We start from the raw sequence: 19082 nt of genomic DNA, 5'->3' as shown, positions 1-19082 counted from the left end.
ATCCACCCAGTGCACAAGAGCCATTTGCCATCAGCACCTGCCAGGGTGCTTGGCCTCAGCTGGAGAGTGGGTGGTCTGGGCATCTGGCTGTCCCTAGGCTGAGGAGATTTGACGTACATAATTATCCCTTTAAATACAAGGTTATAAACCAGGCCTGGCAGTCAGGGAGGAGCTGCTCCTCTGTTGCATGGGAGGGCACTTTCCCTTTTCCAGGAAAATGAGCTTCATGGAGGCCAGAAGACAAAAAGAAAGCCTAAATCTGTGGCTCTGTGGTTAGAGCACTCAGCTGGGAGGAAAGGCCTATTTTTTCACCTCACTTCTTCCAAGATCTGCAGTGAAACTCAGTGCTCTTGCTGAGGAGGCCTCTGTGCCAGGACTAGTTGCCCATCCTACCACCCCAGAGAGGATGCTGAAGGGCAACAGCATCATGAGGGGCTTCTCCTATGGCAGGGTCACCCTGCAGCTGCTGTAATGCTGTGCCCACAGCAGCACCATAACAGGGCTAGGAACCCATCCCAGGGTGCGTGGTGAGGACTATATCTAGCTCTTTTATCACTGTACTGTGGAAAGCCATTTTTACCCTTTTGAGGAGTTCAAGGACAGAGTGAATGTGAGACCAGCAACTTACTAAAGCAAAAATTTCCAAATGTTTTGTTTGGGTTCTGCCATCACCAGTAGCAGCAGCAACAGCAACGTCTCCGGCCTACCCTCATACACCCTGTGGCAACGTCCAGCTGTCTGGGAGCACCGCACTGAGGTGGCTTGTGCATCATGAATGGTACATCTACCATATTTTGGGAACCTTTGCGTTACAGGAAACCAGCCCAGGTTCGGTATCCTGTGACTCAGACTCCCTTGGAAAAGAGTCCAAGTCCCTCACTGAACCGCTATGAGTCACCACACCGGCCTCCAGCCTCAGGAAAGGCTGCTATGGAGACCATGGACAAACTTGCAATAATTATGGAAGCCTGGCTACAGATTCTAAAGGATGCTGTTGCAAATTATCATATTCCTCCTTGGCCACATGTGTTAAATTTGTGTTGCCCTTTATTGCAGATTTAGTCCATTTTATTTTTAGTTTCTCTGCTTGAATAAAACAAATGCAGTGGGATGGAAAACTGAGTCACCCCAAAAGCCCTGACCAATGCCCCCCGATCAAGAGTCAGTGGAATTGCCCTTGGGTTGTGTGCATAACATACGTGAGGCTCTGTGTTCACAGCACCTGGGCAAAGATATAGTCCAGCACCAGCCTCTTTCTGGAGTTTGAAAGAGAAATCATTTGTGTCTCTTCTTGTCTCCCTATGCTGGAAGCTTCACAATCCTGCATCTGTACCAAAGCTTTGAACTTCCAGGTTGTAGAAAGTGCACTGCTCGAGTATACCAAATTCACTTTGAAATCTTGTACCTGCTGGCTGTTTGAAATGGCTTATTCTACCACAAAATTTTGACTCAACTCTCATAATGATGAAACTACATGAAAGCTGTAATTGGCCTTTTTACACTGCAGAAAGTAATTATGTACATTTGGTTCTGCTATTGAAAATAAAAAATGTTTAGGGGAGTGCAAAGTTTACTGATCATTTATGGATACATTTGACTTTATGCAACAGCAAATGCATTTTCAGGTAGCTGCCCCTCTTCTGGTCTGATCTGAGGTAACTGGGAAAAGATGTGTTTTGTTTAGCATACATTTTCTAAAGAAATATGGCCCCAGGATAGTAGAAATCCAGACAAACCATTTGGAAAATTGACTTTCCTAAGCTTTTTATGAAATACTTCGCATTCTTGTAATGAGCTAACACTCCTACTACAAGTTTTAGAGATGAGAGCATTGGGAAGACTGAATTACTGAAGTCTAAAGAATCCAAAACATTATTGGAAGGTTATGCTAGACAAATTGAGGAAGGGCGTTTTTCATATACATTATTGTATATCCTGTGTTTCAGTAGAACTAATTACACTGCAGATGTTGGTAATTTACTTTTCTTGTCCAAATCATATAAGATGCTAAATCCCACTGCTTGCTTCAGCAGGACAGAAATGCAGTATGACTCTATATCAACTGCTTAATCACTGTGACCAGCAGAATCATAGAATCATAGAATATCCTGAGTTGGAAGGGACCCATAAGGATCATCAAGTCCAACTCCTGGCACCACACAGGTCTGCCCAAAAGTTTAGACAATGTGACTATGTGCACAGTCCAATCGCTTTTTAAATTCAGACAGGCTTGGTGCAGTGACTATGAACCCAGGGAACCAGTTCCAGTGAGCAACCACAATCTCGGTGAAGAACCTCTTCCTGATGTCCTGCCTAAACTTCCCCTGCCTCAGCTTAGCACCATTCCCGTGGTCCTATCATTGGTTTTTACAGAGAATAGGTCACCTGCCTCCCCACTTCCCCTTGCAAGGACGTTGTAGACTGCGATGAGGTCGCCCCTCAGCCTCCCCTTCTCCAGGCTGAACCGGCCCAGTGACCTCAGCTGCTCCTCATACGTCTTCCCCTCTAGGCCCTTCACCATCTTCATCGCCCTCCTCTGGACACTTTCCAACAGTTTAATGTCCTTCTTGTACTGTGGTGCCCATAACTGCACACAGTACTCTAAGTGAGGCCGCACCAGTGCAGAGTAGAGCAGGACAATCACCTCCCTCAACCAACTAGCCATGCCATGCTTGGTGCAGCCCGGATACGGTTGGCCCTCCTGGCTGCCAGGGCACACTGCTGGCTCATATTCAACTTGCAGTTGACCACAACCCCCAGATCCCTCTTTGCAGGGCTGCTCTCCAGCGTCTCATCACCCAGTCTTTATATATAGCTAGGGTTGCCCTATCCCAGGTGCAGGATCCAGCACTTGCCTTTGTTAAACTTCATATGGTTGGTGATCGCCCAGCTCTCCAATCTGTCTAGGTCTCTCTGCAAGGCCTTTCCACCCTCAACAGAGTCCACAACTCCTCCAAGTTTGGTGTTGTTGGCAAATTTGCTCAAAACACCTTCTAGTCCTACCTCCAAATCATTTATAAAGACATTGAAGAGGACTGGACCTAAAATGGAGCCTTGAGGGACCCAACTAGTGACCGTCCACCAGCCAGATGTGGCCCAATTTACCACAAGTAGTTGTTCTTGAGGTAGTTTACAGAAATGGATGCCATCTTGGAGTTCACGTAATATAAATCAGGTTGTCCATAGCTTTCTTTCCCTTGCTCCTTTATATACTACAAGGTCAGAACACATCATAGCCAGAATAGTCTGGTTCAGACTGGAGAGGTGGGTGGTGGTATAACAACTGACACTCAAGATTTCAGTGGAAACTCAGCTAATGGATTGGGTGGTAAAATCTGTATATTAAGTCAACAAATTTGGCTGCAGATCTTGGGTTCCAGAGTACAGGATTTGGCCTGATATTCTGTTCATATGGAGAAATGAAGAGTTTTAGCAGGGCTGGGCCAGTAGGCAAGTTCTCAGTTTGTATAAAGGGCAAGGCAAACACATGTTGGAAGATCAAAAATCAACTTGAAGAAGAAGGCATCAATTGTTAGATATCTGCACCAGCTGGCTCTGAGGCAAGTGTCTGTTCCAATGACTTGAAGTCTCTACAGTCTTGTCATCTGAGGGCTGAGGTAGCCATAGCTCTGGAACAGTTGGTGACAGCCATACAGATTCAGTATCTGATGAAAGTTGCATTCAGCGTTCTTAGCTTCCTAATGTGTAGCTCCTTGTACACTGAAAATGTGGAGATCCTTGAACTGACCAGAATAACTCCTTTGCAAAGCAATGATAATTTGCCAAAACAGGTGATCCACACCACAAGGAAGCTTGTGAAAGCTGGACATTTTTGGTGTCAAAGACATGATGGTGAATCCAAAGGACTACAAGTGAAAAGACTTACATACAAGAAAAAGGCATGTGAAGTTTAATATCAGAGTCCACAAAAATCACGAAGCAGTAGATATTTCAGCAAGCTGCCCGGGGTTAGCCAAACAGGGCAAGGTACTTCAGACTTATGCATGAGCTTCTGAAAACTACTGGTTGTGCGCTAAAGGAGAACAATGTCTCCTGAGGGCAAAGGGGCTCATATCTGTAGGAAAAAAAAAATTGCCAAAGCCACCCCATCATGAAGGGCTTATATGCTGACATCCATTGCCACAGATCAACTATAGCTTTGACAAGGAGTGGCATCGTTGGATACTGTTGGCTTTCTGGCTTACCATATCCCGTGCTGCATCAAAAGAAATGTGGCCAGCAAGGTAAGGGAGGTGATTGTCCCCCTCTGCTCTGCTCTTGTAAGACCCCACCTGGAGCACTGTGTTCAGCTCTTGGGCCCTCAGCACAAGGACATGGAAGCATTAGAACGAGTCCAGAGGAGGGCCAAGAGGATGATCAAGGAGCATCTCTCCTATGAAGACAGGCTGAGGGAGTTAGGGTTGTTCAGCCTGGAGAAGAGAAGGCTCTTCAGGGAAGAAACCTTATAATGGTTTTCCAGTACCTAAAGGGGGCCTACAGGAAAGCTGGGAAGGGACTCTTTGTCAGGGTTAGTGGTAACAGGACAAGGAATAATGGCTTTAAACTAAAGGAGGGTAGATTTAGATTAGATATAAGGAAGAAATTAATCACTCAGAGGGTGGTGAGGCCCTGGCACAGGTTGCCCAGAGAAGCTGTGGATGCCCCACCCACGGAGGTGTTCAAGGCCAGGCTGGATGGGGCTTTGAGCAACCTGATCTGGTGGGAGGTGTCCCTGCCCATGGCAGGGGGGTTGGAACTGAATGGTCTTTAAGGTCCTTTCCAACCCAAACTATTCTGTGATTCTATGATAATAGAATCAGAAAGAAAGCTTGCTTTGGTCCCAAGGGAAAAGCTCACCTGGAAGCTCACCTTGAATGGCCTGCTTATGGGCTTTCAACTCCATGGGGAACTGGACAAATTGTTTTCTGGACCAGATATTCTCTAGCAGCATGCTTGGGCTTTCCCAGAATCAGGCTGTGGGGCTCACCCTTGCACCTTGATAAACTGGTCCTAGGAGCAGGTTTTGGGGGTACCTGAGGCTCTTCCATCTCAATGCTTGAGTTAACAGTGCCAATTGCATGCTCTGGGAGAGGTCTCAGAAGTGTAGTGACAATGATACCCCTAAGAACAAGTCTAGTCAGCATCCACCCCCCTCATCCCACCCCCAAAACAAACAAACAAACAAAAACAAAACAAAAACTTGAAACTCTGAGTTTTGTCACCTTTCTGCATCTTTTTAGGTGTCTGCCACAGCTCCTCCAAGCACCAGCATGCAGCTGGGTAGTTGCACTTTGACACTGCTTCAGGTCTCCTGCCATGTAGGCCCACCAAACCTGACCCCAGCTCTGACTCCCATGTCTGTTGATCTCTATCACTGTTTCACAGACCAGTCACACCTGTGGCATCCCAGTGCCTGGGATCCCTAAACTTAATGGCTGCCATAAAGAAGGCAATCTGTCTTCACACGCCCTGTAGCATGGGAAAGGTCAGGGCTTTTATACTGGGAATTCAGGAGCTGTTGCTGAGCTGTATGAGTAAATTTGTCACAGATCAGTTTGTCTCAGACTAAAGTCTTTGCAGATGGTGAGAATAGGATTGAGATGGCTGATGAGCAGGCACCATGTTGCCACAGGTCTTGAGTGAGTATTAGACTTCTAAATGTTAGGGAGTCAGTCTTCTCTATATTTAAGTTAAACTACCTAGATGTCTAGAGCCTAAATCTGTGCCAGTCGTGGATTTGCATATTACATGTCGGCTAAGAAAATGGCCAGGCAGGTGAATAAGGTTTGGCCAATTGAAGTATGACTTTGTCTGGGGATGTTTGGAAGACCAAAGCAATGATACCAGCATTTAAAACAAACAAACAAACAAACAAAAAAAAAAACCAAGTAAAAGCAGAGGGGAAATGGAAGCTTTTACAGAAAGACTCAAAATTTAAATCAAGGAACCTACTCTTCCAGATGTAACTCTTGGCAGAGACTGAATAATTTGGTCTGTTAGAACTGTAATGATGTTGAGCACAAAGCTGGGCTGTCCCCAGGTCTTCCAAAGAAGGAGACTGGTACCAGAAAATTGAAGAATTTTTTTCTGACTCGTGACTGACACAGTGGTCCTGGTATCTCAAAGCCTCTTGGGTCCTGTGCCAGGTTGGAGGCTTACTAAGCATTTCCAGCTGGGTTGGTTAAGAGTTGGTGGTAAAGGTCTGAAATTCTGTGAAGACCATTTGCTTGCCTAGGAAAGGTGATGTGAGGAAATGTATCTCTAAAAAGCCTCTTTTCTTATGCAGATGAGGTGCACCAGTGGTGTTATGGAACAGAGCAATGAAAGCAAATCTCAGGTGATTCTCTGGTTCTGAGTGACTACGAAAGAACAGCTGCTGCTATTTAAAGGTGTTATTCAAACATTATTGAAAGGGTCTCCATAAGTATTTTTAATGAAGGAATTGTATGAACCTAACACCCAGCATTTTCCACCACTGTTTTGAGGCTAAGTAATGTAGGTGTCCACAAACTGGACTCTGCTCCATGCTTTGGCCAAGGGGTCAGCTGTGGTAGAGATGATGGGGAGAACAACACACAGCAGCCCTCTTGGCCACTTGCATGTCCAAATCCGTTTTGCAGAAAAGGGTGTCTACTAAGGAGCTGGATCAGAGAGTTTTTTACACTTGGTTTGTTTTAGACCCAGAGCATCAGACCCCAAATCCCCTTCATCAGACCCGACCTACACAAAACGGATGTGACTCATTGTCTAGGCATGTCGAAGAAGCCAGGAGGGACATGATTTTCCCTTTCAACAATTTAATGCAAGAGCTTATTGTAACATAATTAGTTAACTGGAAAAAGAGGTGTAATTACATAAGGTAATTCCATGGATGGCTGACAAATCCCCAATGCCTATGTGTGGAGCTGTACCCGCCTAAGAAGGAGAAGCAAGTTCATCCCAACATGCGGACCTCAGATGGTTGATGAGTTTTTAAGAGCCATGCAAGGTAAAAGCAAGACATTTAAAATATTTTTCTTTATTATTGCCTTCTATAAGTACACTTGTTTTCTCCTTCATACGATTTTCTGGACACTTCCCGGTGCCAATTATTGTGATGTATTGAGGCATGTCGTGATCCAGGCCAGGTGCCACAGGGATGCTAAAGAAAGTCAGAGGATGCCCAGGGAAGGTCTGTGCGGGGCTTGTTACTGCCCAAAAGCAGGGGAGAGAGAAGATCAGTGAGACCTCAGCCTGTCACTGGCAGCTGCTTCCAGACAATATAATCTGAGCACTTGTTTATTGCTTTAAATTTCCTGCATCCTTGCAGGCATTGACATGAAGAGTGCATAAACACGTCTAACACATGGTGCTCACAGGTGTGTGCAGCTATTGCTCAAATACTTTATGGGGAAATGGGAAAGATTCCCTGTATTCCGTTCTTGTCTTGCACCACCCTCAAAGAAATAGCAGGATTTCAAAGGAGAGATGTAGAAATGAACACCTACCGCCGTCAAGAGCACAAGGACTGGTTTGTGCTTGCAGCCGGGGAGCAGCACGCCCAGCGGCCACGCGGGGTCGGTGTGAGGCCGGGAACCGGCCCCGTCCCGCAGCCGGCACCTTGCTCACAGCCCCCGAGCAGGTCCAGGGAGCACCCGCAGGAGGGTGTACGTGTTGCTTGGGAGCCTTGGTGTGGTACAGGGTCTGGTGGCCTGTTAGTGCCAGCTGGGCTGAGTATTGGACTGTATTGCCATGCTTCTTGCACCATCTATTAATAGCAGCCTATAGCAGCCTATAATGAAAAGCCTACAATGATGTGCTCCAAATTTGCCTCATCAAAATTTGCCTCATCAAAAATAAAAAATAAAAAAGCACTCATTAAATTAAATGTCAGACTGACTTTTTCCTCTTTCCTGTTTTGTAGAAGCAGCCAGATAAAATGCAGTTGCCAGAGCGCAAGTCTGTGTTTTCTGACCAAAGGACAGGTTGTTTCTGTGCAATCCTGGGAGCCCACAGGTTTTCCTGGTGTGGCTGCACAGAGCACAAACACATCTGAAGGTTGTTTTAATAAATCTAATTATTTGGAGAGGTCTTTGACAGAACTGTTAACTGTTTGGAACAAATACCTGTTGCCTATCACAGCCAGCCTTCTACACAGCACAAGGAGATTTTATCTGCCAGGATTACAGGTGCATTTTTATTTTTATTCTAATTTCTTTTTTTTAATTTATTTTTGTTGTGTGTGTGCAACTATATATATCTATGTCCAATTGCTGGAAAATAGTCATATAGTTTCTAAATTGCTTGTGATAAGGCCAGTGGAAAATGCCATGCAGACAGAGAAAATATTACATTCAAATTTTGCACATATGATGTCTATTAATTCTTGATAAAGAAAGCATGTTTTTACCTGGAGAATTACTGTTTGCTAAAGGTTGGCTGAACTTCAAAACTTTGCCAAGTTCATTATATACTTGCAGGAGTCAGAAAAGCCACAATTAAGAATCTCAGTTGTAAGATGGTTTTCCAAAGTGGACTACACTTAGATTTGTAGAGTGGAATACTGGATGAGATGACATATTTATATGACAATGGCATCCTCATGAGGATAACTGCATAATACAGAAAGCTACAATGTGTGTGCGCATAAGGTGAGACCTTACTGGAGATCCTTACACTAGATTTGTCCTGCATTGTCTGACTTTAAGGGTCTGGCTCTCTGGATGATAAATCAAGGTGGGTAACACTGCCACTTCACCTCCAGCAGCATTACGTTGGATACCCAATACGATAACTGTAAAGTAAAATGGCCCCTCTCTGCTGCTGTTTGTTACAGCTGTGGATCATAAACATGAGCAGCATTGCCAAGTGTATAACACAGCAAGCAAGGCTAAATGTTGCTTTCCCTTGCAACGCTGATGCCAGGTAGTTTCCAGTGGGCGTTAGCAATGCTGGGATCCCTTTGGGTCACTGACGGGGGCATGTGCTGATCTATGCAGAACTTTTCCATTGAGGCTCCTTGTCTGAGTCTATGGAGCTGTGGCTGGAATGAGCAATGGAGGGAAAGAAACACTTAATTTCCATGTCATCTTAGAAAAAAGTTTTAGAGTCACACGTGGTGGAAAATCCTCAGCTGGACGTGTCCTATAGAAGGGCAATTACAGCTACAGCACTGATGGGAATCCCACTGAGAGACAATCGTGGCAGTTCCCAAGATAAAGTGACCTGGCCTATTAAATCCTATCATATAGGATTTTAAAAGCTTCATCAGCTTATTGACCTTGGCCTTTTTGACCTCAGAACAAGCCTAGAATTAGCAAAATATTTCTAAATGAGAAAGGCCAAATGTGACTTTCTACATATTTCCATTGTTCTGCATATTTCCTCTGCTGCATAAACAGTGTGGAAAATTCATTCAAAACAAATAGGCTTTTCCACTGAGATCAATGAACTCTAACACTGACCTTACTTAGGGTAGCAGAACTTGGGAATTTGTGAAGGTAACTCTTTTCTCAGCAAGACTGTGTACTTTTATTCCCTGGCTTTACAGACTGTAGTCATTCTCAACTGCTCTCATGTTTTTGTTTCTATTTTTATTTTTCCCTGCTGCTTTTCTTCAAAGATGCATTTCTCTTTTTGCTCTTGATTCACTGGTAAGAAAGTGAAAATTCTGCACAGTAAGAAGCTGAACCCCAGAGGGATGGTTGTCAGTTTACCTGATCTGTCTTCTGATGTTTTACCAGTCCTATCTTCCTGCTGGGCTCTCCACCTGGGGCTGGAGCTGTGTGGCAGCAGAGAGTTGGCTGGGCCATACCTGTTACGGGATCACAGATACGCCATGCAAGTGTGGTGAGACCAAAACCTGAGAATTAGGGCAAAGCAAGTTCCTCCAGAATATGTATGGTATTGTACCAAATCACAAATCCTGTGATGAGATGATTGCCCTTGGAAGCTATTAAATATCTTCTTTGGTTAAGAATACGGTTATTATTTTATTTCTTTTTTTTTTTTTTCAATTGTGTGATTTAGGAAATACAGTATAATTAACATCGTAGCACATCACAGTGCATTAAGATTGTATTTAATACCTTCATAGATGTTTTGTTATTCAGAGGTTGAACAGTATTTTAGATGTATTTTGAAGTCTAGTCCATCATGCTTATCTACCGGATACTCTGTCTTATCACTTGCCTAGCAGGTTGTTCTATTAGCTATTTACAGATTGATTTCTTGTGTAATTTGTGTTACCCCAAGTGCTTATTGTCCAGTAAATGCCCTAGGTGCCGACCTGTGTCCTCCTGGGAGCCTGCTCAGGCACAGAGCCCTGTGAGATTCCCTTAAATTGTTTAGCCTCAGGACTTTGGGTCAGGTTGGTGTAAACCACTGCAAATGCAGCTATGTCAGTTACCTGGGCTGACATAAGTCCTGACAGCAGCTGAAACACTTGTTCTTAGCATTTAGCTTGGGAGCAGGGAAACATATTTTGTAGCTGCTAAAAGCTGTTAAATACCTGCTTATGCTAAGACTAATTTACAACAACAAACATTTTGGATTGTGCGTTTCTTTCAGGAGCCCAATTAATGGGGCCGAGTAATGAAGGGAGGCATCACTGGGCTGTGCTTACCCTGTGGTCCTGCTAGCAACCTGCTGGTCCAGCACACGAGGCTGTTCCTCACAGCACAAACACTGCCACTGTTAGGCTTGGATTTACTGCCCATTAAGCAAATGCATCTGGCACTGCCTCAGTAACGGGCAGGAGCTGTGGAATGCTGTCACAATATACAGGGAAAGGTTTCTGGGGGGTCTTTTCAGAATTGCTCCAGATTTACAGCTCTGGTGGCATGGGCTCAGATGAGAACAGAGGAGAGCCGAAGCTGCCAGGGTTAGCAGTAGTGACTGCAAGCAGTTGTCCTTCAGTGCAGGAGCAAGGCTCAGTCGTGCAGTGGAGATGGGGCCTTAGTCATGCTTCTAAACTGCATTCAGGCTCTAAATGTGTTGAAGGCTTTAGTACAGTTTGGGAACAGGTTCTCTGAAGAAATTTCTGGTATTTCCTGGTTCCAGTCAGGCTGAAAAACACTGTGAGAATGTGGTGGTTTTTGGTATGTCCATTTAAGGGCATGAATCAAAGGAACTGCAGGGAGGAAAGAAGTGGAAAATGAGAGGAAAAATAAGTTAACTGAGCTACTTCCTCTCTCAGATTCTTCTTGGGTTTTGGGCAAAGCCTTACACTGGTATTTCATCCCAACTTCTCCTTGCTAACTACTTCCATATGCAGGCATAGTATAACATCAGTTAAAGCCACATTTAAGCAGTGTTTTTGGTGGTAGGATGCAAAGTCAGAATGGTTGAATTATTATATGTTTAGGTAAGAATATTACTGTGCCTTCTTACATTTAATGTCCTTTTCAGTGTAATGTTAAGAGTACTTTCTTCAAGTGCAATATCTGAAAAAGATGTGCTACGTTACAAAATACAAACGATCTAGTTAGAGTGTGCTATTTCTAGTGATGTGTCCAAAAGTCAGTTTTCTCAGCTGAGCCCCCATCTTTGTGAGACAAACAACTGGACACTGCTCAAAGACTTATTTGTTCCTGTGTGGTTATGGATCATTAAAAGTTGCTCATTCTTGAAGAGTTTGTTAATGAGTGTCTTTTGGATGTTTCTTAGCTCTAAGGAATCTGACAAATTTCCATCTGGAGAGGAGAGCCTATTTCATATGAAAGGGCTATAATCTGTGTCTGTTGTTCACATCTGTCTTGTGTTAGAAAGCTAAGCTGCAAATCCATGCAAATGTGTTATGGGACAAAATTCTGCAATACGATGGCTTAGAGTTATTTCACAAATTATTTGATACTTTGGTCTCCAGCCACCTTCTGTTCAATGATTAATCGAGTATCATTTATTAAATGAGTATTGACTTCACAGTGGTGCTTTACCTTCTGTATTATTAGTATCCTTGGAGATCCATTTTAAGGAGCCAGCCATCTGAATGTATATACCTTCATATGTGAATAAGGTCTTTTAAAAGTGCAGTAGCAAACCCACATCATAGAATTTTCTGAGAATGCAAATTCAAACACCTAAAAGCAAACTCCCAAAACAAGGTATTTTGGAAGGAATGTGAACCAATGTTTTCTCCCATGGAAGTGGCTTGGGATTTCTGAAGTCAAGTTTTTATTCTTGCATCCATATATCTTGGGCACGAAGAATGAAATGAGGAAACATCTTTACGGCTGAAAGGTCCACATTGTAACCATCACTTAAGATACCATAAATTCTACACAAGAGTTCCTTTTTTCCCAGGATACCTTTGAAAGAAAGTCTCACAAACAGTGTGATGCATACATCTCTAGATCTTACAACAAATGATTTAAACTTCTTTACCTTCAGAGGTAAAAACCTCATGCCTGTGAAAAGGTGTAAAATTCATGCTTCTTCAAGAAGAGTACCTATGTCCTTGGAAAAGAAGAGGAATGCAAATTAGTATGCTGCAGTGGTAGCTGAAATTTATGATCCTTGATAGGCTCGGTGGGAGTAACAACTTGCCAAACACATTTGCATATGCAGCATACTTCCTTATTTTACTTCATGGCAGTAGGAGCAACCACCATTAAAATATTCGAATAGGAAGCCTCTTCCATATTTCTCCTCTGGCCTATGAAGCAGCGTGATAGTTTGTCAGATGGTGGTCCAAGCGGCTCTGTCATTGCATTACCAACCAGAGGCCATTGTCATGGGCTGCTCTGGGGGAACCCCTTTGTGGGTGCCTTCAGTTACTGGCTGCGCTCCCTGAAGCAGGGTGCTGCTGCCTCTCTCCAGCCCTGCAGCCTTGTATGCCAGGCACAGCTGGTGGATGGCGCCACAGGAGGACACAGCGCTGTGCAGCTGGGGGATCTGAGATACAGCCCCCACCTGAGGGGACTGGGAACAAGATACAGGTGTGACTCATGAGCCGGTAAGGAGAGCCACAAAGATGATGTGATAAGGAATGGCTATTCACTATAATGCTCAATATCAATTTTCACCATTGTAAAAGAACACAGGTTGGGACTTTAATCAATAGGCGTGAGCAGCACCATAAATACCTCATCTCTAAAGGTGTTACTCACAACCTGACAGAAACATTGTGCTCTTTTTTGATCTTCCGATCCCGAGAGCTTTTGTAGTGGTGGTTATGAATGAAGCCCGTGTGTGTCCTCTCCTTGCTGGAACTAGAAATGACAGTTCTGTTATTACTTGGGGGTGGAGACACGGTAGCAGTTGGACAACCAGTCCTTGTGGTTGTATGAACCTTTGAAGTGTTTCCAGGGTGAACTGAACGGCTGCATCATATTCATAACCTGTAAAAAAAAAAAAAAAAAAGGGAGAGAGAAAAAATATGCTGGAGTGTCTCAGTGAGCGTAAAAGCCAGAGGCTACCCAAAAATATTTCATATGGGACACAGAAAGCCACTTCCTCATGCCAAGAGAATTCCTTGTACTTTTAAGAGGAAGGGGAAATGCTTCTATGGCCTTAAGCACAGTCGGTGAGGCCACTGGAAAGGCTCCCATCGACTTCCTATTAGTTTAGGGCCCTGCTGTCCATCATTAGTCAAAGCTGGTGTTATACTGATTTGCTGCTAATGCTAGCTGAAATCAATGGGCTTGGAAGTTTCTCAAGAAGGATGGACATTTTTGTAAGCTAACACTCTTTCACCACCAGGAAATTCCAGATTGAACTTGTTTGCCTGAAAAGGATTCTTGTTGGAGGGTATGTGTTTTTTCTGAAAACAAGAACTAATGCTTCTGGTGCAAAGGTTAATTTTAAATTCAAAGAATTCCCTAGTTTTAATAAAGGGGCAAAGAAACTCTGTTATTAATGTAGGACCTAGTACAGGACTGAAGTTTCCCTTTTAACTGTAGGGGCTGAGGAAAGTGAGTCTCACTGTCCTTAAGCTGCTTGCTCCTGTCTGAGAAGGATGCTTGGACCATCACCAAAATGTGTAGCTCCTACAATGTTTCTCACCTATGGGCCTGCATGAGCTTGAATCAATGGATATTTTACAGACTGAACCATCGAGTAAACTGATTTGCTCCCCAGTCAATAAGTATATAGTCCAGGTATTTGGCATCTGAGTTCTGTGCTCTGTCTACCATAACACACTAAGGTCATAAATTACGTAGAACCACGTGTAAGTTGGAATTACTCCGCATGGAGGATGAATCAGAAGATCTTAGGAGGTCCCTTCCAACCTGTATTATTCTATGATTTTTATAGTACAGCTCATTAGCTCTTTACTGAGAATTTTACCAGATTTCAGACTTCTGGATTTGAAATGAGTCAGGAACCACTTCAATGCAGATGCTTTAAAAAACAATTTCCTTTCCTTAGCTGAAAAAAAAGTTTTAACCAGTGAAATACATGAAATTAAGCACATAGCACAGATTACTATAACAGGGGTTGAACACTACGGGGATCAACTAGCTTGTTTTAAACGTACCACGTGATGCCCGAGGAACCTGTTGTACTTTCCAATGCAATACTAGGCTTGGCAGAGCAAGCCTGGCCCTGCCCTCCATTCAAAATGTTGAAGAGTAACATTTGATTCATTATTAACAGAACAAGTAACCACAAATCATTTAGCTTATTCCCCAGTGTATGTGTTTCTGGACAAATACAACATACAGCACTTGAGTTTTACCTAGAGCAAAACAAAGCCCCTTAAGAAATATAAAAGGTCATAGTGAAGATTAAATGAAATGCCAAGCCATTTATATAAAAAATATAAATACTTTATTTTCAACTAAAAAGGTGCAAACATGTAACTTTTGGTCACACTTCTCAACAAATGAACTGTCCAAAAAGAGCCATAGTCAAAGACAGAAACAAATGCTCAAGTGGAAAGACTGATTAGCTACAGAAGAGCCCTTCTTCTTAAAGTCACTTGTTCAATAAAATGGAGGCAAATACATTTTGCCCAACAGATGAGTGCTTTTTTAAGGATACAGACACGAAATCTTACACTCTCCATCTTGATCTCAACACACCATTTTGCCCTATCTGAACAATTTCCACTAGAGTATCTATTTCATGCTTTGAATGCATTGTCAGACAAGCTTTAGATCCTACCTATCTTGTTCCAAAAAAGAAGGCTATCACTGAAATTTCAAAGCATTAAACAAAGGCACAAAACTTTAAATTAATTTAGATAACTGTACAAATATATATACATAGTATTTACAATATTAATAAAAAGTAGCTTGTTACAGGTAAATTAACTGCCACAAGCTGTCCAGTCTAATAGACATGATTCTGATTCTTGTTGACCAAGCCATATGAATCAGAGTGTCAGAGCTGAAACATTACGGTCCTGACTAACAGAACACCTTCTGCTTAGCACTTTGCTGGGTAACAGTTTGCATTCCAGCTGTTGCTGTCACTAAAACCAGTGTCAGCAAACGTGCTAATGGTCTCCTTCTCAATTGCACTACCAGATGAAAAATACTGTACCACATATTAAGGGAACATTTGCTTGAATCTGCTTATCCTGCACATTTCCCTTAACCCCTTCACACCACCTCATGAACAGCATGTTCTGAAGCTGTGTCTTGCTGTGGTCCCACTGTCCGTTTTACCTTCTTCTTCAAACCACCGTTTGGGGTCAGTAGACAAATTGTCTTAGGTCACATGGAGCAGTTTGTTGAAATTAAAAAAACTGATTTAAATACCTTGTGCTATTGAATCATGTTTACAAAATGAGATGCAAATCAGTTCAAGTTGAGAATCTAGTTAGCGTCTCCTTCTGGCTTTATGCCATGTCTCCATACATCTTTCTGTAGTACAGAGACTCAAAGATGTCGTTGTCTCCAGGGCAGTTGTAGTGGCACGCGCAGGTCTTGATGAACATCATTTTCCTTTTCATGATCTCCCCATCAGGGCACTTGAACTCCACAGGGAGGGTGGCTGTTCTGTGGGGTGTGCAGCAGCGCCCATCAGTGCAGACACCACAGAACTTAGCTCTGTAGGTCTTCACACTGGTGCAGCCAGACAGCTCAAACTTGATGGGCTTGGAGATTTTGGGAGTGCGAATGCACTTCTTGCCTTTCTGTTGGGATATAAGTGAATACAACATGTTTAGAAGGTAGGCTTTGATGTAGCACTAAGCTTAAATATTAAAAGCAGGCAGATGCACAAATCCTTACAATGTTTTCAACAGGAGAAAGTGTTTACATAGCATCATAATAATGTGTGAAAGAAAATAAGGACATTTAATTGCAAAATATTCACTGCTGGGGCAAAACTCAAACCTCATGACGAGCCACTTGAAATTTACTACTGAAACGTACTGCCTATCAGAACACCACATTTTTTGGCAACATACTATTTTGCCAGCTGATGAAAGCATCCTAGTAAGTCATACATTAAAGTTGAGACTCTTTACCTTGATGTTCTCCTCCAGGTCCGCTTCACAAGGTCTGACCATGCAGAGCCTGCTCTGTTTCTCCAGTCTGCAGAAGGCATTATCGTTGGTGACCCTGGTTGAGATGCCCATGCCGCAGGTCTTGGAGCAGGCACTCCATTCAGTGGTCTGCACCAGGCAGTTGGCACGCATCATGGTTGGGTCTGGACCGTAAGTGTCTTCCAGTCTGTAAGCTGCAGGGGACAGACAACCAGGATGAGGCCACAACCTGAGTTTGCACCCTGAGAGATGCACTGTCCCCTTCCCAGAGAAGTTTCAGCAACCACATTTATCTGAGGGACAATCCCACTTACTGTTGCCCTCTGGCTGCTGGGGTAGCCCCACATCAACCCACCCTGCTACACCTGACCCCAATGCATGCACCCCTTTCCCCTCAGCCCACCAGCCACGGTGGGACCCCCACTCACCGGCAAGAGCAGGTCCCACAGCAGTCTGCTCCTTGGGCTCATCGCAGACCCACTCCTCACAGCACTTGCCGGGGAGCTTCACTCTCCGCGGGAAGGGGCAGTCGGGGCTGGGCAGGCGCACGTCCATGCTGCAGAGGGGCACGCAGCCCACCGCCCCGTCCAGGCAGGTGCACTGGTACTTGCAGCTGCTCTGGAAGGACTCCCCGCTCCGGTACACCATGCCGCCGAAGACACACGGGGCGCCGTCCCGAGCTGCGGGGACAGGAGGCAGAGGGGGTCAGGCTCAGCCCCGGCCGCCGGGACCCCCGTCCCCGTCCCCCTGTGCCGGTCCCCACTCACCGGTGCAGACGCCGATCCTGCGGTTGGCGGGGGAGCCGAAGTCGCAGAAGAGCCCCTTGTGGTGGTCGCAGGGGTCGCGCTCGGTGCACAGCTCGCCCAGCTGCTTGGCGCACACCCGGCAGCAGCCGCAGCCGTCGAGCACCAGGGAGACGCCGGCGGGGCAGCTGGGGCCGGGCCCGGCTCCGCACTGGCACTGCCCGCTGCACTCCTGCCCACGGGCCTCGTCCTGCGCCGGCGGCGGGGGGAGAGAAGGAGACAGCGGCCGTCAGCACCGCCGACGCCGTGCCCGGCGTAGCCCGGGGCAGCAGCAGCAGCGGCGGCGGCACTTACCGGGCCGAGGACGGCAACGAGGAGGAGGAGGGCGGCGGCGAGGCTGGACGGGGACATCCTGAGGCGGCTGCGAGGCGAGGTCCCGGCGGGGCGCTTCCCTTCGGCGGGGCTGCTGCGGGCGGTGTCTGAGCTGCGCTGCACGGCTCGGCTCGGCTGGGCACGGCTCGGCTGTGCTCTGCTGTGCTCGATGCTCCGTTAGCTGCCGGGACAGTGGCTGCGTGACTGCTGAGCCCGGCGGCGGGCGCCCCTTTATAGGCGGCGGCGGCGCGGCCCCGCCAATGGGCTGAATGGGGCCGCGCACCAGCAGCCGCATTCCCCGCATTCCTGCGCGCCGCGCCGCCCGCCCCGCCCCGGAGCGGCCCTGACCCCTGGCTCCCGCATTCCTCCGCCCCCCCCCCTCCTCCTTTTCCCTTTTATTTTTTTAAGAAAAAAAAAATCGCCGTGTTTTCCTCACGCCGCGGCCCGCCCCGCGCCCGGCCGGTTGCTAGGGGCGGCCCGGGAATGCTTCGCCTCCCCCCCCCCCCCCCAGGCCCTCGCCGGCCGGTGCCCGCCGCCCGTCCCGGCGTATTCCGAGCGTTTTGTTACGACCAAAAAAGGTATAATTACCCCGCGGGGTGTATAAATTGACTCTGTGTCCTCCTGAATCATACCGAATATTTGTAATGTGTTCCTTTCCTAATAGATGCTCTCTATGAATAGAGAGAGTGCCTATTTACTCTGAAATATTTGGCACAGCGGAGCGAGTCTGGAGCATGGAAGAAGTGGCTATTATTTTCCCGCTGCCTGTGTGCAGCTGTCATCCCTGAGCAACACAGTCTTAGCACAGCCCTGCTTCACGAGCTCCCTGTCGGACCGTCCCGGGAGGCCAACCAGGCGTGCCACCGTGCTCAGCTGAAACCCCAGCACCGTGCCGTGGATCTGACCGAACCCCAAACCTACGTGTTGTGGTTTGGATTAAACCGTTGCAGATAACTCTCAGGCTTTGCATTTTCTTTTCTTTTTTTTTTTTTTTTTTTTTCTGAGGCTAGAAGGATGGTTCTTCCCCCCACTCCCCGCGCACCATGTGAATATTCAGTGATGTCATGTTGTTTGACCTCCGCTTTGGCACGAGGAATGCCTGCGTTTTGACTCTTGACCCGCAGAAGTATGTTAGCGTTTAATGAGAGAGATTGCCTTCACGCATCTTGTTAGGCAAATTGGAATCTGGTGGGTATATTAAAAGACAGCATCTTCTGCGTGTAGTTGTTCTGCCGCTGCCATATCTCTCCCTCTTTCCATCCCTCTGTACACGTGTGCTCATATCCACGCGTGACACTGCAATATGCATTCACAGGATTCTTGAGGGAGAAAGATACATTTTCATGTAAAGCCCCAGTAGGATATATTGTACCGTAAAACTGTCTTTATATTCTGCCAACCCTGTACTTTGGCTGCTTAAGTCATTTGGATGTCATTCCGTCTACTTGAAGTTCTCCATTAAAAGAAATGAGATTGGCTCTGAAAGAGAAAAAGTCCCAGAGGAACAGTTATGGTAAATAATATATGTTCTCAACCATGAGGCAGCCTGA

At 45.6% G+C, this 19082-nt stretch overlaps 1 protein-coding gene across 1 annotated transcript; it reads right to left on the bottom strand.

Annotated features, from left to right (window-relative positions):
* Nucleotides 1-14728: 14728 nt before the first annotated feature.
* On the bottom strand, nucleotides 14729-17759 carry CCN2 (cellular communication network factor 2). Its single transcript, XM_027454509.3, has 5 exons — nucleotides 17515-17759; nucleotides 17185-17410; nucleotides 16846-17097; nucleotides 16400-16611; nucleotides 14729-16063 (listed from the first exon to the last, which is right to left on the bottom strand). The coding sequence occupies exons 1-5, from the start codon at nucleotides 17569-17571 to the stop codon at nucleotides 15767-15769; spliced, it is 1044 nt and encodes a 347-aa protein (XP_027310310.1). The 5' UTR covers nucleotides 17572-17759; the 3' UTR covers nucleotides 14729-15766.
* Nucleotides 17760-19082: the final 1323 nt, after the last annotated feature.

Source organism: Anas platyrhynchos, chromosome 3 (assembly GCF_047663525.1).
Source record: "Anas platyrhynchos isolate ZD024472 breed Pekin duck chromosome 3, IASCAAS_PekinDuck_T2T, whole genome shotgun sequence".
NCBI lineage: Eukaryota > Metazoa > Chordata > Aves > Anseriformes > Anatidae > Anas > Anas platyrhynchos.
This window is presented reverse-complemented; position numbering and strand designations above follow the sequence as displayed.

Excerpts from the sequence above, each read along its gene's own strand:
- CCN2 (XM_027454509.3), bottom strand. The coding sequence starts at position 17,571 with ATGTCCCCGTCCAGCCTCGCCGCCGCCCTCCTCCTCCTCGTTGCCGTC. Across the intron at positions 17,411-17,514 it reads TCGTTGCCGTCCTCGGCCCG|GACGAGGCCCGTGGGCAGGA; the intron begins GTAAGTGCCGCC and ends CCGCCGGCGCAG. Across the intron at positions 17,098-17,184 it reads CAGGATCGGCGTCTGCACCG|CTCGGGACGGCGCCCCGTGT; the intron begins GTGAGTGGGGAC and ends CTGTCCCCGCAG.